The sequence below is a fragment of the Gorilla gorilla genome, chromosome 8 (assembly GCF_029281585.2).
Source record: "Gorilla gorilla gorilla isolate KB3781 chromosome 8, NHGRI_mGorGor1-v2.1_pri, whole genome shotgun sequence".
NCBI lineage: Eukaryota > Metazoa > Chordata > Mammalia > Primates > Hominidae > Gorilla > Gorilla gorilla.
This window is the reverse complement of record NC_073232.2, coordinates 104,386,237-104,406,182: the sequence shown is the minus strand read 5'-3', so window position 1 is coordinate 104,406,182 and position 19,946 is coordinate 104,386,237. Positions and strand designations below refer to the sequence as shown.

The window sequence follows — 19,946 nt, the reverse complement described above, 5'->3', positions numbered from 1 at the left end:
CTCAGGAATGTGTCTAAAAAAAACAGTGAACTGGGGTTGAAATTTTCCTCTATTGGTCAGAAATAATACTCATTTTAGAAATGCTCTTTAGCCAGGTGTGGTGGCTCATGCCTGTAATCCTAGCACTTTGGGAGGCCAAAGCGGGCAGATCACTTGAGGCCAGGAGTTCAAGAACAGCCTGGCCAACATGGTGAAACCCCATCTCTACTAAAAATACAAAAATTAGCCAGGCATGGTGGCACATGCCTGTAATTCCAGCTACTCAGGCGGCTGATGCACGAGAATCACTTGAATCCAGGAGATGGAGGTTGCAGTGAACCAAGATCACGCCACTGCACTCCAACCTGGGTGACAGAGTGAGTGACCCTATCTCAAAAGTAAAATTAAAAAGTAAAAAGTAAAGAAATTCTCTTCTCTTGATTGAGTCATATATTTGCAACCTTCTTAACTAATACATTGATTACCCAATATGGGGGACATTATCTATCATGGCAGTGAGCTCTGGTTATCTTGTGTCTAGACTTAGCTCTGTTGTGTTGCCTTTAACAATTGAAAATGTTGTGTCAACAGCTTGCTTATGTTATCAGTTGATTTCTCACTTCTCTTTATCGTTGATAACTACTTTGTATGGTCTGATTTCTCGAAGTAACCTAGTGAGTTAAAAAAGAAAAGTTCAAAGAAACTAAATTCCTCATTACTGAGGTATACCTCTTTAATGAATATAATTCATTCCTAAGAGCTATCAGAGTATTTCTGAAACACACAGTAAATTGAGCTCACATTAAACAGTGACCACGGGACAGCCTCTAGTTGGTGGAGTTTCTACTTCTGATCCTGGAAATGCTGTGGATGTCTATGGCCATATTATAGATGTCTCTATTGTGAATCATGTCCTCCTTTCAGCCAGCATAGTGTAGGATTTCCAAGTGAGTCAGGTCCTTCTGACAATGTCATGTCCTTCTAAAGTGAGGTGCTCAAAATGGAAAGCCAGAGTTGAGGTTTCTTACCCAGAGTACAGCTGGCTATTCCTTTCAGTGGTCTAAATATTTTGCCTCTGTTGATAAAGCCTGACAATGCAATGGCCCCTTGTAGCATTTGGCCTAAATCTCTGGGTAGTCTGGAGAGAGACAGAAGGTACTCACTCAAGTCCCTGTGTCCAGTAGTTTACCCCAACAATGTGATTATGAGAGCCTCTCCTTTGAAGCCAGAAGAGGAACCCAACCTCAGAGCTAATGTTTTCCATTCAAGTAGCCCCCATACTACTTCTCACCTTCTCTATCTTCTGGGTTCTCTGAAATCACCACCTGGAGCCAGTATTCTCTGGATTGACCTCTGTTTGCTAGATTTCTCTTAAGCACAGAGGTGCTCATGTCATTATCTCTTTCCTCTGATATAGTATGGCAACTCTACACATCTCTTCTGCCCTTCACACCCATGACCTCGAGTTCATTGTTTTCCTTCTTATGACCTGCAACAGATCCTTAGATTAGGTTTGTTCTTTTGTCAGCCTCTTCATATTCCTGATTCTTTGAGTTAAAGCCTTGCTTGATGTGCTGCTTAACTACATCTTCTTTACACTTTGACTTACCAATTTTTTGCCAATTTTTTTCTTTCTTTCTTTTTTTGACCCAATACTACACTTTGGCTGTGTGCTGCCAATTTTTCTGACTAGATACCAGCCTTAGATTTATTCCTATTAAATTATATCGCTTCACTTTGCTTCTTTTTCCAGCTTGTCTACTTTGATTCTGTTATCTGAAATCCTTGCTTCTACTTGCCTTCTAGTCACTCATAAGCATGCTTTACGTGCCTTAGGATAACTAGATATCTGACTGATTTTTTTTTTTTTTTTTTTTGGATACTGAGTCTCGCTCTGTCACCAGGCTGGAGTGCAGTGGTGTGATCTCGGCTCACTGCAACCTCTGCCTCCCGGATTCAAGCTATTCTCCTGCCTCAGTCTCCCAAGTAGCTGAGACTATAGGTGCGCGCCACCACACCTGGCTAATTTTTGTATTTTTAGTAGAGACGGGGGTTTCACCATGTTGGCCAGGATGGTCTCAATCTCTTGACCTCATGATCTGCCTGCCTTGGCCTCCTAAAGTGCTGGGATTACAGGCGTGAGCCACCGGGCCCGGCCGGTGTCTGACTGATTTATTTGGTTGTTCCCACCAACAAAGACAGACTGTAACAGAGGCCAGTCTTTGGCTGTCCTTAATAGAACTTTTAGTACATAACTCAAACTTAGCCTGACCTTGGCCAATGCCTCCTTTCTATTACTACAACTTTTGAGGTCTGAGAAGGAATTCTGCACCTGCGAATAGTTTATGGTCTCCCTAGTGTCTATTCTCTGCCACTAAGAGTTGTTTAGCCATTGCTTTATTTACTTCAGGAGGTCAGTTTTTTGAGTAATAACAAAATGACTGCAGACGGAAATATTTTCTCTAGCTTGTTAGAAACAAAGCAATTAAGCATTGAGATCAGTTTGTTAAAAAGTATGGCTTTCTCTTTGTCTGTAGCATTCTAAATATATTATTCCCTTTACCAACTTCTCTAGCCACTCATCTAAGGCTCCATATCAATCCATCTTATCCTTAGTGGTTACAAGCTCATCAGTAAATTACATGTATTCTTCAGCATCTTTGGGTATAGTCATCTCCATTAGGCTTATGAGTAGGAATCTAAGTGTCTCTCCGTAGGTAGTTCTCATCTCCTTTGCCTGCAAGGCCCTTTGAAACAGAGGTTCAGCTTAACGATCTGATCAGCTCTGCATGGGACTCTAGTATTTGAGCTTTAATGGTAATATAGATCAGTAACGTGATCCCACCAGACTAGTATGTCCAAAGTATCATAAGTTAATGATATTCCAGGTAATCGTAGTGGTTAACAGATAAGCCGGTTTTTATTTTGTTATATATTTGTTTGTTGGGAAAAATAGAGTTAATTTGGATAATCTACTAAAATATTAGGTAATAGTATAGATGGGACTGGGATATGGCAAAAACCACAAATGGTTTGGGAATGCTTTTCAGAAACTGTTTTATAGAGCATAAGTTATTTTAGGAAAGAACTCTGTATTGGTCTACAATTCATTTCAATTTTAATAAGGTGGCTGACAAGGAACAGGCACTCCATAAATACTAGTCATGTGGGTGAATCCACTTGACCCAAAATAATCACCCTTCAGTACGAGCCAACCTAAACACCCATCTCCTTCATGCAGCTACTTCTCTTTTGTTTTTTTGTTTGTTTGTTTTTGGTTCCTTATGTCCTTTTATTCTTTAACAATTTATTTTTATTTTCTATTTTTGTTGGCAATTTTAGCTGGGATTATAGGTGTGTGCCACCATGCCTGGCTAATTTTTTTTTTTTTTTTTGAGACAGGGTCTCACTCTGTCGCTCAGGCTGGAATGCAGTGGTATGATCTTGGCTCACTGCAACCTCCGCTTCCCAGGTTCAAGTGATTTTCTTGCCTCACTCAGCCTCTGGAGTAGCTGGAATTACAGGCGCCACCACCACACCTGGCTAATTTTTGTATTTTCAGTAGAGATTGGGTTTCACCATGTTAACCAGACTGGTCTCAAACTCCTGACCTCAAGTGATCCACCCGCTTCCACTTCCCAAAGTGTTGGGATTACAGATGTGCACCACTGTGCCAAGCCAAATTTTTATACATAGTGGGTGTAGATAGTAGATATTTTGATATAGGTATGCAATGTGAAATAAGCACATCATGAGAATGGGGTATCCATCCCCTCAAACATTTATCCTTTGACTTACAAACAATCCAATTACACTCCTTATTTTAATATACAATTAAGTTATTATTGACTATAGTCACCCTGTTGTGATATCAAATAGTAGGTCTTATTCATTCTTTCTGATTTTTTTGTACCCATTATCCATCTCCATCTCCTGCCCCACCATAGCTCCCCACTACGTTTCCCAGCCTGTCCTTCTACTGTCTATGTACATGAGTTCAATTGTTTTGATTTTTAGATCCCACAAATAAGTGGGAACATGTGATGTTTGTCTTTCTGTGTCTGGCTTATTTCACTTAACATAGTGATCTCCAGTTCTATCCATATTGTTGCAAATGGCTGGATCTTATTCTTTTTTATGGCTGAATGGAACTCCATTGTGTATATGTTCCACATTTGCTTTATCTATTCATATGTTGTTGTTGTTGTTGTTGTTGTTGTTGTTTTGAGACAGAATTTCGCTCTTTTCGCCCAGGCTGGAGTGCAGTGGCGCGATCTTGGCTCACTGCAACCTCCACCTCCCGGGTTCAAGCGATTCTTCTGCCTCAGTGTCCCTAGTAGTTGGGATTACAGGCACCCGCCACCACACCCAGCTAATTTTTGTATTTTTAGTAGAAACAGGGTTTTACCATGTTGTCTAGGCTGATCTCGAACTCCTGACCTCAGGTGATCCACTTGCCCTGGCCTCCTAAAGTGCTGGGATTACAGGTATGAGCCATCGTACTCGGCCCATTCATCTGTTGATGGACACTTAGGTTGCTTCCAAATTTTAGCTATTGTGAACAGTGCTGCAACAAACATGGGAGTGCAGATATCTCTTCGATAGACTGATGTCCTTTCTTTTGGGTATATACCCAGCAGTGGGATTGCTGAATCATATGGTAGCTCAATTTTTACTTTTCTAAGGAAACTCCAAACTGTTCTCCGTGGTGGTTGTACTAATTTTCATTCCAACCAACAGTGTACAAGGGTTCCCTTTTCTCTACATCCTTACCAGCATTTGCTATTGCCTGTCTTTTGGATATAAACCATTTTAACTGAGGTGAGATGATATCTCATTGTGGTTTTGATTTGCATTGCCCTGATGATCAGTGATGTTGAGCACCTTTTCATATTCCGTTTGCCATCTGTATGTCTTCTTTTGAGAAATGTCTGTTCAAATCTTTTGCCCATATCTGATTGGATTATTAGATTTTTTTCCTATAGAGTTGTTTGAGCTCCTTACATATTCTGGTTATGAATCCCTTGTCAGATGCAAATATTTTCTCCCATTCAGTGGGTTGTCTCTTTGTTGATTTTATCCTTTGCTGTGCAGAAGTTTTTTAACTTGATGTGATCCTATTTGTCCATTTTTGCTTTGGTTGTCTGTTTGTTGGGGGGTTTTGCTCGAGAAATTTTTGCCAAGACCAATGTCCTAAAGATTTTTCCCAGTGTTTTCCTTTAGTAGCTTCATAGTTTGAGGTCTTAGATTTAAGATTTTAATCTATTTTGATTTATATATATATTTTTAGACAAGGTCTTGCTCTGTCACCCAGGCTAGAGTGCGGTGGCATGATCTTGGCTCACTGCAACCTCCACCTCCTGGATTCTCGTGCCTCAGTCTCCCAAGTAGCTGGGGTTACAGGTGTGCGCCACCACACCTGGCTAATTTTTTTATATTTTTGGTAGACACGGGGTTTCACCATGTTGACCAGGCTGGTCTCAAATTCCTAACCTCAAGTGATTCACCCACCTCGGCCTCCCAAAGTGCTAGGATTACAGGAGTGAGCCACTGCACCCAGCCGAGGGTTTTTATCATGAAGGGATTTTGAATTTTATCAAATACTTTTTCTGCATCAATTAAAATGATAATATGGTTTTTATCCTCCATTCTGTTGATATGATTGACTGATTTTTTTTTTTTTTTTTTTGAGGAGTCTCGCTCTGTCGCCAGGCTGGATTACAGTGGCGCGATCTTGGCTCACTGCAACCTCCGCCTCCCGGGTTCAACTGATTCTCCTGCCTCAGCCTCCCCAGTAGCTGGGAGTACAGGCGCATGCCACTATGCCCAGCTAATTTTTGTATTTTTAGTAGAGACAGGGTTTCACCATGTGGGTCAGGCTGGTCTCAAGTTCCTGACCTTGTGATTTCTGATTTTATTTATTTGAATCTTTTCTTTTTCTTAGTCTGGCTAAAAGTTTGTCAGTTTTGTTTAACTTCTCTGTTGTCTTTTTCATTTCAATTGCATTTTATTTCTGCTCTAATCTTTATTATTTCTTCTATTAATTTTGGGTTTCGTTCTCCCTTGTGTTTCTAGTTAAGTTTCATCGTTAGATTGTTTTTTTGAAGTTTTTCCTCCTTTTTGATGTAGGCTTACACTATAAACTTTCCTCTTAGTACTGCTTTTGCTGTATCCATAGGTTTTGGTATGTTGTGTTTTCATTATCATTTGTTTCAAGAAAATTTTCAGTTTCCTTCTTAATTTCTTCATTGACCCACTGGTCATTCAGGAGCATATTGCTTAGTTTCCTTGTATTTGTTTTTTCTTTGTTTTTTTTGACAGAGTTTCACTTTTGTCACCCAGGCTGGAGTGCAATGGCACAGTATCTCGGCTCACTGTAACCTCCACCTCCCAGGTTCAAGCGATTCTCCTGCCTCAGCTTCCAGGTAGCTGGGATTACAGGCATGTGCTACCATGCCTGGCTAATTTTGTATTTTTAGTAGAGACGGGGTTTCACCATGTTAGTCAGGCTGGTCTCAAACTCCTGACCTCAAGCGATCCACCTGCCTTGGCCTCCCAAAGTGCTGGGATTACAGGCGTGAGCCACTGTGCCCCACCCATGTATTTGCATAGTTTCCAAAATTCCTTTTGTTATTAATTTCCAGTTTTATTCCATTGTGGTTACGGAAGATGCTTGATATTATTTCAATTTTTTTGAATGTTTTAAGACTTACTTTGTGACCTAACATATGATCTATCCTTGAGGATGATCCGTGTGCTGAGGAAAAGAATGTGTATTCTGTAGCTTTTGGATGAAATGTTCTATAAATATCTGTTAGATCCCTTTGTTCAATAGTGTAGATTAAATCTGCATCTTTCATCAATAAAGATGTTTCTTTATTGATTTTTGGTCTAGAAGATCTAGCCAGTGATGAAAGTAGGGTGTTGAAGTCTCCAGCTATTATTGTATTGGAGCCTATCTTTCTCTTTAGCACTAATATTTGCCTTCTATATCTGGGTGCTCCAGTGTTGGGTGTATATATATAATTAATTTATATATATAATTAATATATATATAATTAATTTATATATATAATTAATTATATATATATGTATGTATGTATGTATGTATTTTTGAGATGGAGTTTTGTTCTGTCGCCCAGGCCAGAGTGCAGTGGCACGATCTCAGCTCACTGCAACCTCCACCTCTGGGGTTTAAGTGATTTTCCTGCCTCAGCCTCCTGGGTAGCTGGGATTACAGGTACTTGCCACCATGCCTGCTAATTTTTTTTGTATTTTTTAGTAGAGACAGGGTTTTGCCATGTTGGCCAGGCTAGTCTCAAACTCCTGACCTCAGGTGATCCACCCACCTTGGCCTCCCAAAGTGCAGGGGTTACAGGCGTGAGCCACTGTGCCCGGCCCGAATATATATTTAAAATTGTGATATCCTTTTGTTGAAGTGACCCCTTTATCATTATATAGTGACCTTTGTCTCTTCTTTGAGTTTCCTCAGCACAACTATTTTGAATTCTCTGTCTGAAAGGTCACATATCTCTGTTTCTCCAGGATTGGTCCCTGGTGCCTTATTTAGTTTATTTGGTGAGGTCATGTTTTCCTGGATGGTGTTGATGCTAGTAGATGTTCTTTGGTGTCTGGGCATTGAAGAATTAGATATTCGTTGTAGTCTTCACTGTCTGGGCTTATTTATACCTGTCCTTCTTGGGAAGGTTTTCCAGATATGTGAAAGGACTTGGGTGTTGTATTCTAAGCTGTTTCTGCTTTAGGGGTCACCCATGCCCAGTAATGCTGTGGTTCCTGCAGACTCATAGACGTGCTGCCTTGATGGTCTTGGGCAAGATCTGGGAGAATTCTCTGCATTACCAGGCAGAGATTCTTGTTCTCTTCCCTTACTTTCTCCCAAATGAACAGCCTCTCTGTTCTCAGCCACCTAAAGCTGGGGGTGGAGTGACACAAGCACCCCTGTGGCCACCACCACTCTGACTGTGCTGTGTCCGACCTGAAGCCAGCACAGTACTGGCTTTTGCCTAAGGCCTGCCATAACCACGCCCTGGTTACTGCCTGTGTTCGTTCAGGGCCCTGGGGCACTACTATCAGCAGGTGGCAAAGCCAGCCAGGCTTGTGGCTTTCCCTTTAGGGCAGCGAGGTTCCCCAAGCCTCTGGGCAGACTCAGAGGTGCTCTCCGGGCATCATGTACTAAAGTGGAAAACCTTAGAAGTCTACCTGGTATTCTATTGTATTGTGACTGAGCTGGTGCTCAAACCACAATTGCAGTCTTTCCCACTCTTCCCTCCCCTTTCCAAAGGCGGAGGAGTCTCACTTTTCAGCCACCGCCACCCCAAGCCATGAGAAGTACTGCCAGGCCGTTAAGGCCCTAGGGCTCTTAAGTCAGCTCGTGGTAAACACTGCCTGGCCTGCAACCCATATTTCAGGGCACTAGGCTCCCCTCTGGCCCAGGGCAGGTCCAGAAATGCCATTCAAGAGTCAAGTCCTAGAGTTGGGGACCCCAGGAGGCTGCCCAGTGTTCTACCCAACTGTGGCCGTACTGGTACCTGAAGCCAGCAAGTCTCAGAGGCTCACCCAAGGTCCTGGGTGTCACTGCTGGCTATTCAGGGCCCAAGGGCTCTTCAGCTAGCAGGTAATGAATGCTGCCGGGACTGGGTCCTTCCTTCAAGGCAGCGGGTTCCCTTCTGGCCCAAGATGTGTCTAGAAATGTCACCTGGGAGGTAGGGCCTGGAAAAGGGACTTCACAACTCTGACTGAGCCCTATCCTTCTGTGGCTGAGCTGGTATCCAAGATGCAAGACGAAGCTCTTCCCACTTTTTCCTCTCCTCTCTTCAAACTGAAGGAAGAAGTCTCTTTTGGATCCATGAGCTGTGCAGCCTGGGGTTAGGGCAGGGGTGATGCCACCACTCCCTTGGCTGATGTCTCCGTAGTCCACGTGCCCCCCGAATCCACTGTCTCTGGGCCTAGTTCAGCACTAGGACTCACCTAAGTGTTGCAGTCCTTATGGCCTAGACGGACTTTCAAGCTGATTTAGAGACACAGAGCACTGACTGTAGCCCACAGTGGCGAGGTTTGGGGGAACTCAATTTCCCACTGCTGGAATCAGAGATTCCCCTCAGGCTTGGGCTGGTTTAAATGTGTGGTGATTCGGGACTATTTTTCTGACTCCTCAGTGCTTCTTTCAGCAATATGAAGATAAAACCAGGTACTACGAGGGCCTACCTGATTTTTGGCTCTTCTAAAGGTATTTTTTTCGTGTAGATAGTTATTAACTTCCTGTTCTTGTGGGGCATGGGTCGGGTGGAGGTTGATGGGTGGAGACTTCTATTCTTCCATCTTGCTCTGCCTGTCTTCTGGTGATTTCAGTCCAGAAATACTGTTTGACTGTTGCTGTTTGAGAGGTCGTAGTAGCTAACTTGCACATCTGTGTTTGTGGATCATCGTGGTGTGTGTCTTGTCTTTGGGCAAGCCTCTGCTCTTCAGACAACACCTCATGAACAGGTGCAGGAGCAGCTCTGCAGGGACAGCACCCTCGCTCATCTGGAAGACTGCCCTCTGGAAGCTTTCAGGAAAGGCCCCTGAGAGCACAGTCACAATCCAAAAGCCACATTCTTTGTTTATTTTTGCTCTTATTACATATATATTTTTGAGACAGGGTCCCACTGTGTCACCCAGGCTGGAGTACAATGACACAATCTTGGCTCACCGCAGCTTCTATCTCTTGGGCTCAAGGGATCTTCCCGCCTCAGCCTCCCAAGTAGCTGGGACTACAGGTGCATACCACAACACATGGCTAATTTTTTTGTTGTTGTTGCCCAGGCTAGTCTCGAACTCCTGGGCTCAAAGGATCCTCCTGCCTCATCCTTCCAAGGTGTTGGGATTACAGGTATGAGCCACTGCACCCAGCCTAATTTTTTTTCACCATATTAAGAGTCGTATCTATTGGCATTTAATGTTCAGCTCTTCACAAACTTGCTTTTTCTAGCTTTCTAGGCAAAACGAAAATGATGGGAAATTGCAAACTTAAAAGAGGTGTTTGGAAGGTGTTTTAGATATGATAGCAGACCACCAGCTTTTGAAGGGGGCCGACAGAAAAAGTGAAAACTCTCTACTGCATTGTATTACTTGGCATTCCTTATGAAGAATGTTCGTAATGTCTCCTGCTTAAGAGGGGGTGGGGGACTAGTAATTTTAGCAAGATTTTCATCAAAAAACATCGACATTCAAGATATGTTGGCACCAAAAAGGAGAAGTGCCTGGTTTCTGGAAGAATAACTTGAGGTATATGTTATTCCCTAAGAAAGCTGGTAAATAAGGCATCACTCTGTGCCTCTGGCCTCGAGGCAGTTATGAAAACCTTCATGACACATCTGAAATACTGTGTAGACTAGATCCCTCAAAACCCTTCAGCCAGTAAGGAGCATTGTTACCAAGCTTAGTTGGAAGCCCAAATAGACAGAAGGTGCTGTTTTATTAATACTGCATTTTCAAATATCAGCACAAATGTATTACATGACCTTACGTATGTTTGTTAAGCATTTTACAGCTTGCAGTAGGTATTTGTATCCATCATTCCACTTGGTCCTAATATCCCTGTGTAATGGAAATCTTTTCTCATCAACTGATGGAGCACTAATTAAGTCTTTTTCATGGCTGCATGATATTCCATGGGAATAGATAACCCACATTTTATTCAAGTGTTTCCCTGTAGGTAGACATTTACTTTGTTTCTGATTTTTTGCCATTGTGGACAAGTCTTGCAATGGATATACTTTACATATGTCCTCACATCTGGTGGCTATATTTCCAAGCATTGGGATTACAGCAGGAACAATATCCAACTGTGGGATTCTTGGGTCGAAGGGTATACATATTTTTAATTTGAATAATTTGCTAGTTTGCTTTTCAAAAATGTTGTAGCAGGCCAGGTGTGGTGGCTCACTCCTGTAATCCCAGCACTTTGAGAGGCCAAGGCAGGTGGATCACCTGAGGTCAGGAATTTGAGACCAGCCTGGCCAACACGGTGAAACCCCATCTCTACTAAAAATATAAAAATTATATTTGGGTGTGGTGATGGGCGCCTGTAATCCCAGCTACTTGGGAGGCGGAGGCAGGGGAATCGCTTGAACCTGGGAGGCAGAGTTTGCAGTGAGCCGAGATCGCACCACTGCACTCCAACCTGGTGACAGAGTGAGACTCCATCTCAAAAAATAATAATTAAAAAAATAATAATAAAGTTAATGATGTTTCTTTTCTAAAGTTTTAGGAAAGGAAAGTGGGTGAGAACGTGGTAACTTTTTTCTTTTTTTGGTTTTCAGTCATGCAGCTTTGCTTCGTTTAGATTTAAAAAGGTTCCCTAAAGGGCTATAATGAAAAGTTGTCTTCTATTGAAGTTTCCAGTGTTGGGGGGAGATTAAGGCAACAGAGAAAGTTCCAAAAATAAAAAAGCCCCAATTATTATAGTAGCTTCTTAACACCTCAGCTGTGAGTCCCTTTTCCTCTCCAGTCCATGGTGTGCAATGTTGGGGTGTTAGTCTCAGGGAGCTGTGTCATTACGACACGGAGGTGCACAGCCTCACAGCAGCATCTCCCTTCAGCTCCTCCCATATTCATTGTGCCTCTTGCCCTCGGGCCTGGCTTCAGCCACAGCATCTCCCAAGGATGTGCCTGCCTCCTCCTGCTTATGGCCTTTGTCCTGGCTGCTTCCTCTCCCTGCAGTGTTCTTCTATGCCTGCATTGTCAGATGCTGCCCGGCTTTCAGGATTCAGCTCATGTGCTTTGACTTGCACAGCCCCTCTTAATCCTCCCCAGCACCCTTTGATGTAAACACTGTTATACCCATTTACAGATTACACAAATGTGTGTGTGTAATGTGTTTATGTGTGTGTAAACATACCCATTTTACAGATACAGTGATAGAGCAAACAGAGGCACAGAGATTTTAAGAATTTGTCTAATATCACGCAAGAAGTAAATCAAGGAGCTTATTCCAAAGCCCATGCTCTCAACTACCATCCAGTATCAGCAGAGTTGAAAGCAGCGTCTGATTGAGACATACCATGAAGCTATAGTGTAAACTCTCAAAAGCAAGACATGTGAGGAAGCTTTGCTAAACCATTTTTCTCTGTCTTTCCTCTTTGGGTCCAGGTTGAAGTAAAGCCATATGTGCTGGATGATCAGATGTGTGATGAGTGCCAGGGCACACGCTGTGGTGGGAAGTTTGCCCCGTTCTTCTGTGCCAACGTCACCTGTCTGCAGTATTACTGTGAATACTGCTGGGCGAGCATACATTCCCGAGCCGGGCGGGAGTTCCACAAACCGCTGGTGAAGGAGGGAGGCGACCGCCCTCGTCACGTCCCGTTCCGCTGGAGCTGAGCCACGGGCCGACCCAGCCACAAGTACTGGAGTAGATAACAAGGAGGGAAAAGAGAGGGCACTGCCTCAGGGCTTACAGTGTTCTGGAAATCTGTGCATTCGTTCTCGATTTTTAAAGAAGAATTGGGTCTTTTTATTATTATTATTATTATTATTATTATTATTATTTACAGTCATATTACTGAACTCAGTGTCCAGTATAATGCAGAATTGCAGAGTGTAGAATGGTACTGATTTGCACTTTGATTCACACCTTTGTCTGCTTGGTACCTTAATTTTTTATACCTGATTTGTCACTCGTGACAGTATGTAGACTGCCATTCTCATCAGTGGCCGTCAGGCTACTGTCTGTGATTCTTTTGTTTGTTGTTGTGGTGGTGTTGTTCTGATTGTTTTGAACTGGAGCATGCACTTATTTTCAGAAACTTAGAGAGTTGCCCCTAGGACAAGACTTACCAAAGGTAATACTCGTGAGTAGGTGGCAGATGTAGCAAAAACTTCACAACAATTCAGCAATCATTAGCTCGGGTCACTTAGAGTAAGGATAACCCTTCATGAAAATAAGCCTTTAGTTGCTCTCTATTTTGACTTGTAACGATACCTCATAAGCTGGATCTTTTATTTTTCCTTCATGTTTGATTTTTGTTTTGCCGAGGATTTTGGTTAGATCTTTTAGTATTATGTAAATTTATGCTGCAATAGCTTTTGCTGCTATTAAAATGGTATTATTAATACCATAATACTCTATTCAGGCTAGGATATCAATTAAACACAAAAACCCAACAACACACTTTTGTGATTTTAGGGATAGAGTCAGCTGCCGAACGGAGATCAGAATAGACTTCAGAAAGCTTCGGTGGAAGGTCACTATTTCTGACTGCATGTTTACTTAATCAGGTTGCTGCATGCAATAAATTTTATATCCAATGTCTAGTATAAAACGTTCCCACAATGCACAAATTAAGAATCTATATAAGCTATAAAAATACTCATTTTTTAAAAAAAGTTTTTTTCATTCAAAGAATTGGTAATTGACCAGAGGAAGGCATGCCTCAATAAATGGAATGCTCTGAATGGGAAGAGCCCATAACAGAATGACCTATATTACAACCGATATAAAACCTAGGTGTAGGATATTCTTCAAGCAAATTTGTGGATGGTAGATGAAGTACTTTGCGGTGCTCTGTTATATATTGTGCAATTTATTTTATATAGTAAAGTGATTATGTCTAACTGTGATCAAACTTAACTGTTTAAAGCCTCTGTCAGACATTAATGAACTTGACAGTTCATAACTGATATATTATAAACTAACACATGAGCTCTTAGTTACAATCTCTTAGTGCTTGCACCATTTTACATAGCTTCAGACCTTGTCCAGAAAACCAAAGAGCTCATCTTAGCTTACAAACACTAAGAATATATACAGGATATAGAGATAAGTTGTCAGATTGACAAACTAGGCACATTTTTAAGAAAGTTGTGTAATGGTGATGCTAAAGAAATGTCTGTACAAAATAAGATGGCCTGGGCAGAGTTGGTTGTCTGAGTGAGAAACTAACTACTTAATTCCCTGGATTCATCCTGTTAAGCTTGAGTAGAATGAAGGCCTGCTAGCACTAGCGTGGTCTAGAATGAAGGCCTGCTAGCACTAGCGTGGACATTTTTCTAGCATTCACCCTTGGGCTGCAGATAGTAATATATAAACACACACAATGATTGCAAGACTATGTAAATCTTTTTTTAATCTTCTTCCTATGTTTTGGAATTCTGGGGACAATCTGACTGGATATGACACTGCAGAATAGATTTAAGTCACTGTGTTTTCTGTGCTGTGATGTCCTTGTACTGTCTTAAGTTAGTGTTGCTTGTTTTTGTTTTGTTCTCCCATGTTTAGTTGCAATTACTGGCTCTCAAGCTATAGTTTGTTTTCAAAAAGGAAAAACAAAATAGTTTTTTACTGGATTAAAAATGCTTATTTTAGAATCCTCCCCTTTTTGAGGCTTTTTGGTAATAATTGCTTTTTTCCAGCCCAGGTGTGGTTTTGTTTGTTTTTTTCTATGTTTGTGGGTTTTTTTTCATCTGTACAAGAAATTTTGTTATGCACTACTACTTTTTGTATTCTAGACAGTTTTCAAAAGTTGGCAGATTTTTTTTTTGTTTTTAAGGAAAAAGGCATGCTTTCTGACTGACATGATCTTTTGCAATACCTCAATTTTGAAATATAGGAAAGAAAATGATATTTTCTAAGTAAGTTTATTCAGAAAAATATATATTAATTTAATTCTGCAAGAAAATGATTTAACAGATGGGTAACTTTATTTTTTTCATGCTTATTTGTGTTTTTTGAAAATGAAGAAGTTAGAGCTTTATAACTATAATATTAAAGATCATATCTAACCTACAGAAATCTACCTAATTATGTGAAAGAAGCAAAACTTTTTGAAGAAGCACCCCTCTTTCATGTATTAAAATAACACTGAGATTTTTTTAAAAGCTGGAAGATTGTACAGCGTAAAGCTAAAGTGAAGGCAAAAAACATTGTCCTGAAGAATAGGTTACAAAAAATAAACTCCATTTGGTGCTGAAAGTTGTGAATAGATGGTGGAAACTACTTTCCCTTAATTTGTATATTTCTAATCAAGTGTTGATTGTGCGCGACTGACCAGGATTGTGAAAGAGTTCTTCTGTTTGTATTTTTTTAAAGAGAACTTTTTTAGTTTATTAAATTATAACATGTTCCCTTTTGTTTTGTAAATAAATGTGCCCCCAAGTTGTTAATGTTATATTAAAAGAGAGGGTCCTTCAAAAAAATTATTTTTTAAAACACAGAGGTGTTCTGACCTGCAACTTGACTGGGAAGCCCCTGGGTAACACAGGTCCTGCTGTGGCCTTTCCTTGGTGTGACACTTGAACTAGTCGATTTTTTGAAGGCTATAACCTAACCTCGACTATTTGTTGTTATGTGCAATACTGTTTGTACTGTTTGTATAAAAAATAGAAAAAAAAAAGAAAAGAAAAAAGGCATAAATCTTTATTGCAGATTTATTTTCATTGCAAACTTTAGACATTGTGATTCACTGAAATCATTTTTCTACTGTCAAATATGTACCTTTTCTTCATGCTGGTATTTTTTCAATAGTAATGTAGCCTTTGTACTGAGACAAATTTTCATTGTTATTTTTAGAAAGATTTTTTGCTAAGAAAAAAATTAAACATATTTACATATTTTTCATTTTATTTCGTATTTTCTTTAAGGAGTGCTTTCTCAATCATTAATAGAGTTGTTTCTGGGAGGGACTTTCATATCTGGTCAATGTCATAATATTATTTTGTATTTTTATTGGAATAAATTAATTTTATGATGCTAATTCTTTAAAAGTTTATTTTTTTCATTTTCAGTTATTTTTGAAGCTAAAACCTTTGTAATATTGTTACTAAAGTGTCTAGTTTTTTGAAATGCAAAGCTTTATGTATTAACTTGCTGATGTGGTTTACAATAGTGTGACAACGATGAAAATGGTTGGTTATGTAAAGTGATTGGAAATGTAATGGATAATTGGGTAATAAAATGACAGAATGAGCAGAACATGTGAGATTTTGAGAAGCCTTTTCCTTTATCACAGTGGTTTAGTGTAAGACTAGGGATGTCACAGTGTAGTTCTCTAGGGATGTCACGGTGGATTTATACAACACCAGGTGCAGCCAAACCTGTGGCCCTGAGAATGAAGTCACCCAACCGAAGTACCACTGGGTTTAAAATCTGGCTAAGTCAACAGAATGTTTCATTGCTTTTTCCCCTCTAACTCTTCATTATGTCGTGTGTGTGTGTGTGTGTGTGTGTGTGAGAGAGAGAGAGAGAGAGAACCTGCCACCAACTGCTGTCCTTGTGTGAGACAGTGCCTTTCTCCCAGGCCGAATCTTTTATGTGCACTGACAGTGGTGATATCGGAGTCATACAGGAAGTTGCTAAGAGGACACGGCCTTCGTGGTGTACTGCAGACCTCACCTGCAGGGTCTCACTCATGCTGCCTCCCTGTAAGGCTCAGTTGGTGGCACTGAGGAAGCACACTCAGATGTCACCACTGTCTGTGGACCCTGACTATGTGTCGGGTTGCATCTTCCTCCACACCCATGCCTGCTTCCTGTTCTGGTGCCCCTTGCCTTTCATTGTGGCAACTGCGTGCATGATCTGTCTGCCTTCTGCTGCTGCTTTTCCAACACCCTCCTCACCTGGAAGCTGGGCAGTTAAGGCACAGTCATTAATGTGTCATTGCAATAGCACCTACAGTCAAAGCAAAAACTACAACTGCAAAACTGGTGTTGCGTAAACAGAACAGCCAATGACTTGCTCCAGATAGATGATATGTTTCTACTAGTGGTTGATGGCCTCTTTCAGCTCCATCGCTATGGAGGCGAGGTTCATCAATAACTCAGAGAAACTTGTGTCCAGAGTTGGTCTTGGGTATGCTCTATGTATTCAGTTTTGTAAATAATATATAGATTAGATCAAGTCGTGATGTAAAATTTTAACTCAAATTGGGTACTACTGGTTGGAATTTTACATTAACTACAAATAAATGATTAGGAACAGAAGAAAAGAAATCGGAAAATTTTTGCTTAGTGGTATAAAGATTATGCTTAGATTTCTGCCTATATCTTGTGTTTTATAGCTTGTTAGTGAGGCATGGGCTAATGCAGAATGTACTGCATTTATGCAATTAGCAAATAACTGCTAGTTTTCATTTTATCTATTATATTAGCAACAAAAATGGCATTTAACTGGGTAAAGCTCCTACCTAAATATTTGAGTATTGTGACATCTCTACTTGCAAGGTTTGAGTGAAAGATTAGTCACAGATTAGTGAAAAAAATGTATCTTTTTGTTAAAACTGGCTTATTTGAATGGATTGTTGCTTTTCACTAGCTTGTATGGTATGTCAGCTAACATTTGTTTTTTTTTTTCTTTTATAATAACCAAACTTCTCTATCTCAGCTGCAATAGTGTTCCATCTTACCACAGAGTGTTTTATAATTAATGCTGTTGACTTTATACCCCAAAATGGGTCAAGAAGTGGCTACATGATTAGGGGATGTTTAAATTTGTATGACGACAAAGTTAATTGCAACAAGTAGAAAACTTGGGTGCTAACACAGGATAACTTCTGCTCTTTTTCTTTCCTGGATATAGTTCTGTTGGGGTATAAAGTATTAGGTATTTGTATTTTTTGCTGTCAAAATAATGGACTTAACTTTTAGAGTGTTCACAGCTAAGATCTCTGTATTTGTTTTTCAACTAACAACTAATTTTAAATGTATTGTATCTTTTATTACCTGTTCTCTTAGATTGTTTTTTGCTAGTAACCCTTACTCAGCTTCTGCCTTTGGGGCTTGGACTAATATTGCTTGTATGGAACTACAGTACTGTGACTAAACATGGAGCTCAATGCAGCTACTGCTTACAACTGCTTAAACTTTGTAGTTTGGACTTCATTTTTTTCTGTAATAACAACTTATTAAATCTAGTTGTATGAAGTACTGACACTTGTCATCCGTTGCATTTGCTGAGGAATAACTTGGAGTATATGGTTCACATCTGGGAACACTGGTGCATTCCAATTTGCTTAACTCTTTTTTGACAAATCCCTTTAAAGCAGACTAAGTACAGCAGAATTCACCCTTTCTCTGACACAAGTAACACTCGTTTATGAAAAACATGCAAGTATATTTGCAACAGAGTATTTGTTGACACATGTGAACACACGTTTTTAGAGGTGCAGTTGGGTTTTTATGCCATACTTGCTACATGAAACCAATTCTCAAAATCGCAACCAAAACTGTCAGTGGAAAGGTAGGTGTGCCACTTCGCTTTATCTTTCACACCTGGCTCTCCGATTTTTTCAGAAAATGCGTCTTTTAAAAATCCCTATCGATTTTGGGTGTGCTAGAAGCCATCTCCTAGGTACTGACTAATCCATTTAGAAAACGGATCACAAGTGGCTGCACCAGGGAATCCCCTGCGGGGCCTTCAGAACAAGCAGGGACCAGCGTCCCCCCAGCCCGGTGCCCGAGACAGATTCACTTGGGTTAGGCTGGGGTCTGGCCACAGGTATTTTTCAACTCCCCGGCGATCACCCCCATGATAGGAAACCGCTGTGTCGGTGCCTCAGGCCCATGCAGCGCCTTCCTACGGCGGTCGAGGCCAGGCGCGCCCAGTACGCCTGGAAGAGGACGGGGCCGCTGGAGAGCCGCTCTGCAGAGCGACGTGGAGCGGCTGGGGGCGTCGGGTCTTGTCTCAGGCTCCCTCCCAGGCCGCCCCACCCATAGTCTCCCGCCCGCACCCTTTCGGTCCCCGCTCCAGGTCCCACGTTCTGCCCCTCCCACACCCAGGGGCCCTGGCCTGGGCGGTGGCGCATTTCCTCCTGGCCGCAGCCCTGCAGGTAAGCTCACCCGGGCCGGTGACCCGCGCCCCTCCGTGCCACCGGGCCTGAAGGGCAGCTCAGGGCCCATCCTGGGGGAGTCGCTTCTGGCTCTGCGCGAGGCTCAGCTTTGCACGTTGCTCTATTCAGCACCAGCTTTCACCTGGCAGGGAGCAGGTGCCCCCTATTCACCTAGGGAAACCAGGAGGCTCAGCCCTTGTGCCGCTGGGATCGGATGGAACGTTTGGAGCTCTCTGGTCCCTTTGGTCCCCCTCCCCTGACCCAAATGGAGAGAAAAATGTGTTTGAGCCCCTTTTAAGTCTGCTTTTATTAGAAATAATAACATACATTAAGGCCACAATTTGAATCCTACTTTCAGACGGCCGGTCTGACTAGGAGCACACATTTGTCCCTTGATTAAAAAAAAAAAAAAAGAAAAAAGGTTCTGATGTCCTAACTGTTGGTGTGAAGACGGACTAGGTAAGTAAATAGTGCCATTATGACTACTAGTGTTTATTTCTAGCGGGTAAAATCAGTCGGTAGTCCTGGCGTTCCCTGTGCCTGAAGTCTGCAGCAGCCCCGCTTGTTAATTGCATGGCTGTGCGCGACAGGCCCCATGAGGTGGCCAGAGGTTATGTCTAAGGTCCCGGCTTTACCAAAAAGAAAACTCATCACCAGCTGCGCGGATGGACATTAAGCTTTAACACTGGGCCGTGGTGATGTTTCACTAGACCTTTGGCACATGTATGTGAAGCGATATTCACATAAGCACTCCCACGCTGGAGTCAAATTTTAAATATATGATTTTAAAAATATTTTAACGAGAACTGTTCTACAAAGGGTATTGATTAACGGGGTGAGGAGAGTAATGGGGTGAGGAAAGCCCAAATTGGTGGGTCCTACTGCCATTCAAAGGATTGTCAGCAGGAAAAACTCTTTCCTCTACCAGCTAAGTTTGATTGAGGTCTGCTAATTAACTAAAAATTAACAAAAGACGAAGTTGATCCATACGCACATGGAAGTGCACAAAAGTGGCTTCTTCCTCCATAATTAGAGATAGGGGTTTATATAACCAACAATAAGGGAAAGAGGGGGAGCTCTCTCATAGAAAAGGGCATCTATGGGAAGATCAAGTGGTTTCTTTAGGAAAGACAAATGAGTTTTAGGAGA

General features: G+C 41.5%; 1 protein-coding gene across 15 annotated transcripts in view; it reads left to right on the top strand.

Moving 5' to 3' along the window:
- Positions 1–17,899, top strand: part of CPEB3 (cytoplasmic polyadenylation element binding protein 3) — a 243,816-nt gene extending 225,917 nt beyond the window's left edge. For all 15 annotated transcript variants that reach the window (XM_055352482.2, XM_019035038.4, XM_055352480.2 and 12 more), the window contains one exon: positions 12,130–17,899. In XM_055352482.2, the coding sequence (XP_055208457.1) occupies positions 12,130–12,357 (228 nt within the window). In that variant the 3' untranslated portion in view covers positions 12,358–17,899. The remainder of the gene's footprint in view (positions 1–12,129) is intronic.
- Positions 17,900–19,946: the final 2,047 nt, after the last annotated feature.